The sequence below is a fragment of the Mchenga conophoros genome, linkage group LG18 (genome assembly GCF_057382185.1).
Source record: "Mchenga conophoros isolate Kocher_MC1m ecotype Shallow Benthic linkage group LG18, M_conophoros_male_GT1.1, whole genome shotgun sequence".
Taxonomy (NCBI): domain Eukaryota; kingdom Metazoa; phylum Chordata; class Actinopteri; order Cichliformes; family Cichlidae; genus Mchenga; species Mchenga conophoros.
The window spans coordinates 23,218,666-23,228,096 of NC_140543.1; the positions used below are offsets into that span (position 1 = coordinate 23,218,666).

General features: G+C 40.2%; 1 protein-coding gene across 1 annotated transcript; it reads right to left on the reverse strand.

The window, feature by feature from the left end:
* Positions 1-3,331: 3,331 nt before the first annotated feature.
* LOC146553787 (C2 calcium-dependent domain-containing protein 4C-like) lies at positions 3,332-6,261 on the reverse strand. Its single transcript, XM_085253963.1, has 3 exons — positions 5,924-6,261; positions 4,657-5,404; positions 3,332-4,507 (listed from the first exon to the last, which is right to left on the reverse strand). Exons 2-3 carry the CDS (start codon positions 5,371-5,373, stop codon positions 3,953-3,955), a joined length of 1,272 nt encoding a protein of 423 aa, XP_085110089.1. The 5' UTR covers positions 5,374-5,404; positions 5,924-6,261; the 3' UTR covers positions 3,332-3,952.
* Positions 6,262-9,431: the final 3,170 nt, after the last annotated feature.

The window sequence follows — 9,431 nt, forward strand, 5'->3', positions numbered from 1 at the left end:
CTACATTTCCCGTGATGTGTGTCAGTTAAAGAGCTGCCAGCTGATGGGTTCGTTTGTTGTGGCGATCGCACCAACAAAGCGCAGTGTTTCCAGCTGATTCCGCGCTTACAAAGCAAGTATACCCGAAAAGAGTTGTAATGAAAACGGTAGCGGCTACTTATAATAAAAGTCGGTGTAATCCACCCGCTGGTAGAACATATGCTGTGTTTGATATATAGTTTAGTCTCACAAAACTGTACACCGTTATTATACAGTACTGTGCAGAAGCCTCGAGCCGCCCTTCATTTCTTTATATTTTGCGAGGAAAAAGTATATATACAAAAACAAACAAAACTTCGAACAGAATCAATATTTGTTTTGCTTTTCAACTCAGCCTTAATTGAGCTTTCTTTCAATTTCTTTAAGTAGTATTCAGGAATAGGACAATCAAAGCTCTTATCCGGATGTTTTGGTTCGTTGTCACGCTAAAAAATAAAATTGGCACCAATCAGTTTCTTTCCATGTGGTATTACATGGTGGATGAAAATCGTTCTCCATGTTTTATTGATGTCTTCTTCATACATATTAATGATGATTTGAACAAAAAAAAATAAAGAAGGGAAATTTGGATGCAAATATGCATTCATCACTCCATCAGACCTGTTGCCACTGATTTTCAGTCCAGGTGCGATCTGGCGTACGTCAGCCTTCCCCCTGTTTCCCTTCCTTAAGAATGGCTTCTTGACAGCCAACCACTGAGTCCTCGTGATGATGTGTCATTGAACAGCAGGTGGATGAACCAAAGGATCAGACGCATCTCTCAGGTTCTGTGTCAGGTCATTGCTGGATTTTCTTTCTGCTTCTTAAGAATATGACTTTCAGATACTGTTCATTTGCTGTAAATAGTTCTTTCGTCCTCCACTTGGTCTGGTTTCCTCAAACATTTTAAGGACACCCTGCACATCCTGCCCAGATGTCACATTTGTGCCTGAAAGTTCCCTGGGGCTCACCTTGTTACCTCTGTGAGATCTTCTTATGCATTTTTCATAGAGTCAGTCAAAGTAGTTGTTGTTTTTGTGACAGTCTGAGAGCAACAAAGCACCAAAAGAGACCATTTAAAATTTGTTCTCTAGTTCATCCCTTAAGATATGTATCTTAGGTCAGTTTTGAGAAAAAACGATGAAAAATAAATAAATAACAATAAAAATAAACAAAACAGATAAACAAAAAACTCCTGTTGCAGGCAGCTGAAATGTTGGATTCTCCTCCTTTAGACAGCTGCGTCGTGCCAAACTGTGACTGTCTGCATGCACATTTTGAATGTGCATGAAATCCTACCAGCTCTTAATTCAAATCAGGAGTTTCAGTCAGTCTGAATTAAATAGCATAATATTCTAAATCTAATGATTATCACAGAATAATCAAATGACAGAATCCTATCTCACAGGCAGCGAGGCCTCCTGCACTGTGAGCAAACAGTCACCATCATCCCCTACTTGCCATATGACTACATATTACTTTGGAAGATTATTACTTAGGTTAATGTTATGGGGATAACACAGTTTTAAATTTGACAGCAGGGATGAGATTCATTTTTAGTTAAAAAAAAAAATCCAAATGAAAACAGTAAGGAGCTGGAAACCTACACCACTGATCCCAACAGTTGTTAGGTCACATCACTCTGTCCTCCTACTCAACGCCAGGGGCCAGAATATTGACTTAAATGTTCAGTGCCAAAATCTGTAGCCTACGTGCTTCATATGACTTTATCTTATTTGTAAAGTGGAAACTGGAAACATATAACATATGTATAAATACACTGTGGCATGGAGAGTTGCTATAGCTGATGGTTAAAACATTAAATGAATTCAGAGGATAAATGCTGCTACACGGCAGTCATTTTCAGTCCTTGCATACAGTAAAACATGAAGAGGAAACACAGTCTGAATGCAAATAAAAGCTTCCACTGTGCTTCTCTTTTAAAGCCTCTTAAAAATATCATTTCCAGTCTGTCTCATGAAATCATAAAAGTAAAATTTGGGGGGGGGGGAGACATTATTTGGTCAAATTAATTAAAGCTTTTATGCTTTGTTTGTTTGTTTTTTAAGTCGTCAGAGCTGAATATTTTTTTTAAAAACCATCTGACTGTGCTGCAAACAGTCTGTTAATGAATAAGGAGATTTTTGATGGACCCTGGTTGCCGTGTGGAAATGTCTTTATGCATGTGTGAGAAGATTTTCCAGCGAGACCCGCAAACCTCAAACCAACAACTGCACTCACAGAAACAATCAGGACTTTTAATTTCTGCTTTTGATTACCTCAAGTTAAAAACAAAAAAACTCTTCATCTTCATTTGATTGTGTAGGCTGTTGTTGAGCTCTGGATTTTTTTTTCCAGTTAGGAGGTTATTAGATGGTTCAAGTTTCATAATTTCCCTTCTTGAGTATTACCACTACGGCAGCTAACACACTTAATTTTCTTTCAGTTTTATCGCTCTGCTCTTGAGTTTGTAGGAAATGCATCTCCTTTTAGCTTACAGATGAATGTTTCCCACAGGCTTATATCAGTGAAGAAATAGGGGTCATCACTCTTGTGCACAAACTTGTGCGTCGTCTCCCAAGTTTTTACATTTTTAATGAAATCCTGGATTATTTTCTGCTCTGGGTCACCAAACTGTCTGCCTGATATATCGGGGGGCAGGTGGTGATTGAAACAAAGGCTGTCTCAGCACTTATTTTATAAAAATGAAGTGACGTTTTGATGATTTAGCTCACTTGCATGTCATTCTGCTGTTGCACCAGCAGAGGAGGCAAAAGTCCACGTTTAATATTTTTTCTTTTTCTTTTTTAGTAGTGGGACTTCTGCCATGTATGTCTGCCAAATGTACAAGTGTGGATTGCAGTGTGTCTTCTACATTTTTTTTTTATTATCCTATAGTAGCACAAATACATTTCCACTTGTCAACCCAAATGTTGAACTCATAAATCGAGACCTAACCTCCCTGTGCAGACGGATTATTTCCAGAGAAAGACAGTGTGTGCCAGTAACTGTGATTAACACCAGCCTTCTTAATAACTATTTGAAACTCACTGGAGGACTGAATAGGAAACATGCTTTTAAAATTAAACAGGGATTTTGAATGCACACAGAAACAATATTGGGGTTGGGGGGGTATTTGGAATCAAAAGGCTCACAAATGACACCCAGCTTGTGCCTGGCTCAGAAGACCCCACCTGAGGGTTGTTTGCAATAATTTAAAACTCGAGTGAGAAAATGAGAGGTTTATTATCATTTCTGGGGATTTCATGTGATCCTGGGGATTAATTCAAAGACAAAAACCACAGACAAAAAGTGCAAGGCGAGACAAAAGCCCTAGCATGGTTTTTATTCGTGAGTTCAAAAGCATATCACAAAACAACACTCATATCAACATTACATTTACTAGCAATTAAAATCGAATATCTTCCCTATATATAAATTCTCTCAAGCACACAGAGCCATTATTAATTTCCACAGTGACGTGCAAATGCTTACAGATAATATCACCGCATTCATTACGAAACAATAAGCAGCTCCAACTTAAACAAGATTGCATACCAACTGATATGACACTGAGCCACAATACAACGCTCATCGGTGAGAGTAAAACTGTTTGTAACTCAATACTCAAAGAGAAATACGCACAAACGAGGATCACAGCCCCACTGTTCACATAGTCACTTCACTGATAAGCCTATAGGTTATTGTGGGCTGCCCCTAATTTTGAATTTGAAGAATTGGCAAAGCGAGACTTTAACAGAGACCTTCATTTTTTTCTGTGCGCATATATAACCCAGTGTGGAAGAAACATCTTCCTTGTCATCTGTGTGCTTGCTCCTGTCCAGTATTTGTCAGAAGGGCGAGGTGGGATAAAAAGACTGGGGGCCCTCAAGGTGTGGACCAGCTCGTGTCCGCCAGTCTTGACAGGGGCTCCCTAGAGGCCTGCGAGCAGCTCACTGAGCAGCACTTCTCTTTCTCCAAGAAGCACATCTCTCTTCAGGCTGGTTCCTTTGTTCACTACCTTTACTTTCAAGGCCAGAGTCTTTACCTGTGCCTGAGGCAGAGCATCGAAAAAAAAGTCTTCATTGAACACCGGATTCCTGCTGTTCTTAATGATGGTGCTCCTTTGTTTCTGCTTCTTACCAGGATTCAGGTAGAGTGCTACGCAGCAGTTGATGCTTTTAAGGTCTGTCTGCCTGTCGTAAAGGGCCTCAGCTGCGAGCACGCGCACCCTCAGCCGGGCTGCCTCCCTGTCATAGTGAGTGCTCAGCCTCAGTTTCCCCCCCTTGTTGAGGTTTATAGTGTGCTCGCGCTGACAGAGGTCCGATGCCGCTGCTCCCCTCAAGCCACCGCTTTTACATCCACGGAAGGCGGGAGAGGGAGGGCAGCGCATTCGGCGGCGCTGCATGTTGGGGCTGTTGTCTGCTGAGCTGCATTCATCAGTGGAGAGGGAACTGTGGCGTGCCAGGGAGCGTTTGGCACGAGACACCTTGGGGGAGAGAGGAAAAGCAACTGTAAACATACAGAAATAAGCCACTAGCTGAATCAAACTAGGAGGAAAAAACTGTTACACACTCACTGATGATTTTGAATTATACATCGTGGCCATACATGAGCATATAGAGCACAAGTCCTCACCTTGGCTTGTGTCTCCTGTGTAATAGAGCGCAGGAGAGAGGCAGATCGGGAAAGGAGAGGTGAGTTAAAGGGAGATGACTCGGCTGAGGAGCAGGTGTCACTCTCACCACCGCTGAAATAGCGGTAGGGGTTGGGGTCAGCCGGGGCCAGTAGGGTTCCCCCTTGGGAGCGCCTCTGGGAGTTTGGGGAGGTGAGAGGGCTGCTGGGGTCGCTGTGGAAAAGGCTCTCCTTGCGTCGGGTATGAGGAGACTCCATCAGGGTGGAAAAGCCATAGGAGGTCTGAGCCTTTGGGACATATGGCAGAGACATTGCAGTCTGTGACTGTGGGTCAGCATTAGTGTTTACATCAATACCGACCCTGTCCATAGATCCAGCACCAGGCTCATCAGCGCTCTCTATCTGGATGATGTGCCGGTTGGCTGATTTCTGGAGATTGCGGGAAAAGAGGCGAGGGCTGCAGGGGTTCTTGCCGCTCCTAGCTCTGGGGCTCTGGCTGCAGATGGCATGGTCAGAGGCTGACGGTCTGATTTTGGAGCAGTGCTGAGTTTCTGGGGTGACAGATTCTTCTGGGGGGCAGCAGATAAGTTTGGGTGGGATGAAGAAATCGGGAATCTTCTCTGGAGTGAGTACATTGGCATACACAGAAACAGGAATGGCCTCTATTGTCTGCGGAGGCTGGGATTGAGTCCCACTGCGGAGCTTCTCCAGTAGCCACATGCCTACTCAGACGCCCCAGCTAACAGTTTTTCTATTAAGAGAAGAGTGATGCACAGAAAAGGCAGATAGAATCAAAAGAAACGCATCCATTGATCGGAGTTCAAACGTGGGTTCCCAGAAGACATTAACCCTAGATCAAATTTGTTTTGCCCTTTACACCTCAGTAGAAAAATACGCTTCAGATTCAGCGGGTGAGTGAAATGATGACTAAACCTTTAAACCAGAAGTAGCATTAAAACAAAACAATTAAAAAAAAAAACGCTTATCTAACCAGCTACAAAGAAGACTTTAATGAATGTGGAATTAGTGAGAACACGAGCTAAAATTAAATTTCATCTAGATAATTTAAACGAACAATGCGAAAAAAAACGTTTTCATTAAGTTTAACTATTTTTTCATCACTCCGCAGTCATTTAAATCACCGAAAACGCAAATATTCAAAGTAATATTAAAAATGCATGCGCAAAGACGAGTCTAAATAACTTTTCTCCACCAGATAAAGCCAAGTTAAGTCCCGCTGCGCTGCACAGCTGCAGCCGAGTAAACCCACCTGTTGGCTGTATGACTCTTTCGCTTCAAAAATTCTGATCGCTGGCGCGCGGACTCGCTCAACCTTTCCAGACACTCTGTGCGTAAAAGGTATTTTCCCGACAGTTGGAGCCCAAGTGTGATCCACTACCCTCGCCAGTGGGAAAGGGCTGTTAGACCAGTCGCTCTCGTTTTATATGATGGGGTCTCTGACTTCTGAGCCAATGAGATGATCGTGAAGCCTTCCCATGATATTTACCATGAAACTGTTCCCAGCGCAGGCATGGAAGGGGAGGGTGGCGGTGGGGGGTACTCATTTTGAAAGCTGTTGCTTCATCACCCACAAAGTGTTGCAAATTATGTGGGTTTTATATCTCACTGCTTCGTTGGATTTTAGAGAGAACACTGTGATTGCATTTGGCACTCACGTGAGAGCTAGTCTCTAATGGACTGTGAGATAGTGCACCGTGTATTACATGGGTCTAATGCATGCAAACAGGGGACCTTAATTGGACTTCCTGATGGCAAACTGAGCGTTATATGGTCTGACAATATGCTGCATTTATACCAACCATCTGAAACTCATTTCCCAGTGATGATGCAGGGGAAAGCTCGCGCAGAGAAACTGAAGTAATATATATTTTAAAAAGAGAGAAAGAAAACATAATGAAAAACAATTTTAATGACCATCAGAAAGCAAGTTAAACTGAGGCAAATGACCACTTAGCTCCTCCTTTCTATGCATCACATTCAACTAATGAAAAAGACCTCACAGTATTACATTTTGAAGCTTAGGCATTGAATATTTCTCTAAAATCCCACTGTTTAACCATGGACTGAGTCTGATATACTGCCAGAGAACAAGAGCTCGGATCCAATGACTCTCTGCTCTCTGTACCAAAAACTCTGACATAGACCTGTGACAAAGCTGTCTTCTGTTTCTCTCGAGATGGAACTCCTGTTGATCTGAGGAAGGCAAATCAAAGGAGAACATCAGATGAATGAAGCACAGGATACTTAGAGCTGAAACAACATGTTGAAAATATTGGCTGACAAAACCCCCAAAAAGAAAATAACAAAACAAACAAGCTTTATTATTAATAATAATAATAATAATAATAATAAACGTACAGGTACAAATATTCACTGCTTTACTTTCTAACCTGCCAAGATGTTTGGCCTCTCTTCATCTCCTCTAATAGCAGCATCTTCACTTTGTTGGACTTAAGTTGTAGAAATTTTCAAACCAATTAACCAATCACCAAATCAGGAACGAATCAGGAATCAAGGACGATCATCAAATTACTTTAGTATGTTTGAGTTAAGTAAAATTTTATTTCGATTTTATTTCTTATTTCTGTAGCACTTTTAAAGACAAATATCACAAAGTGCTTCATAACAAAATACCAGACCTTTAAAAAAAAACACTGTAAAAACAGTATTGCTAGTAGTACTTTTCAACATTCATCCCCCCAGTTTTTTTGACTGTGTCAGTTCACGATTTTCTCTATTTTTTCTCACTGTTTTGGATTTTATTTATATTTTCAAATTGCCACAGTTTATAAAGCTTTCAAATAACTCACAGTCTCTTCTTTTCTTAATGTAGTTGATTTAAATTTTCATTATTGAATGGCAAAAATATCTCCTCTGCTATGTGTGAGCTGGGGTATGAATGCAAATGAATGGACTATAGTAAAACAACAACCGAATTATACATTTATTTCGTGCTCTTGAAAGCTAAAAATAAAGGCATCTCCTGTGTGAAACAGAGCCAGTCACTTGCTGAGTTTTCCAAACAACATAAGGCATCTGAAATATGCCAAGCCTGGATAGTAGATCTGATCACAAAACTACAAAATTACATAATTTGAAATAGGGGAAGTCTAAGAAAACAAAACAAAAAAGAAAGACAACTCTGAAAGCCTGAAAGTGGTCAAGACACTTTTCCTGAAAACATTGCATTTGTTCAATTGTAACCATGTACTGCTCAATAGATCTACAATATTTAATGGTAAAACAAATAAATAAATAAAAAAAAACCCTGAACAATGCAAAAGTAACATTAATTGACAATTTGCCTTTGTCTTCTATCTGGGCCTGTTTTTGTTTGGAGACAGCCAAATAAAAAAAATAAAAAAATAATAACTCAACCCACAGTGTCTTTTGCCAGGTGTTAAACATGGAGGTGGATCTGTCATGGTATGAGCAGCCATCTCGTAGGAGTCATTTGGACCAGTCGGTGTTCTGCAGGGTTTTAAAAACGGCCAATAAATACAAAGCCATTTTAGAGAATCAGCTGAATACCTTGGAGATATAAATATTAAAGCAAAAATCCACAATCTAGCCAGACCTTGCCAAACATTTCTAATGTGTGTATGACTTGTTGTTTTCACTATTTGGAAAGTCTGCCCATCATTATACATTAAGTCTATCAGCAAAAGCAGATATAAGACTATATGTGTGTTTGTGGCCTTACGTGACTGGATCATTAAACTACTGTTGCAGTTAAAGGCGCCGTAGGGTCTGATACATGCATCCTTAAATCTTCTTGTGGTCAGAATCGGATCTGCTTGGCTTGATTCACAGTGAAAGTGGGCAATCCTGTCTCCAACAGCAAACCTTTGTCTTTACGTCATTAAACCACTGAATTTATTTCCATGTCATTTGCCTTTAAAAGACTATTTCTTTTCATCACAGTTTAGTCAAAACCTCAATCTGCACAATTGTGAACAACAGGTCTTACCAGTTGGACACATGAGCGCTGTTCCTGGGAGATAAAAGCCAATTAGTTTTTAACATTTATTTCAATGTATATACTTTCAAGTCATTTGATTTTTATAGTTATTAACCATTTTTCTCATAAAAAACTGCATTCAGAAAACGTGAATTAGCAGAGTAGAGAGTAGGAGAAGACATTTGAGCCTTGGTATAAGTTTTGACCTGATCTAATTATGATGAAACTCAATAAGTATTTTCAGACATATATTAATAGATGATATTTGATATTTTTACTGCCTGACAGCAGACAGAGGGGGTTCACACGGAAAGCAGAGGAAGAAGGCGTGTGAGAACAATCTGCATTCACCATTTTTCTGGATGTACAGCAAGAACATTTTTACTTTAATGCTTAAAAAAAAGGAAAATATAGTCTCACATGACCCACCAATGCAGATGTGTGAACTTACTCAACAATACTCAAGAGTCTCAGCTGTAATTTGTGCCAATGGGACAAAGAACTAAATATAGGTCTGAAATAATTATGTAAATGAGAGCCATTCATGCTATTTTTTTTTCTGAAAGTAGACCGTTGTCAATTATAGATAAATGATGAGCCATTAGATTTGTATGAATTATCCACTGGTCTAGCTGTGAACGCAGACATTAAGCCAAGCAACTATTTACTGATCCCATTTGGAAATGCATGTTTTATCCCTGCACGGAGTACACACATGTACTGCAATCGAGCAGTCCAGTGAGGTTTTCAATTTATTGCATAAAAAACACAAAATAATAATAAGAACAAAAAAAAA

Coding starts and splice junctions, on each gene's coding strand:
- LOC146553787 (XM_085253963.1), bottom strand. CDS start 5,373: ATGTGGCTACTGGAGAAGCTCCGCAGTGGGACTCAATCCCAGCCTCCG. Junction 4,508..4,656: donor CACAGGAGACACAAGCCAAG/GTGAGGACTTGT, acceptor CTCTCCCCCAAG/GTGTCTCGTGCCAAACGCTC.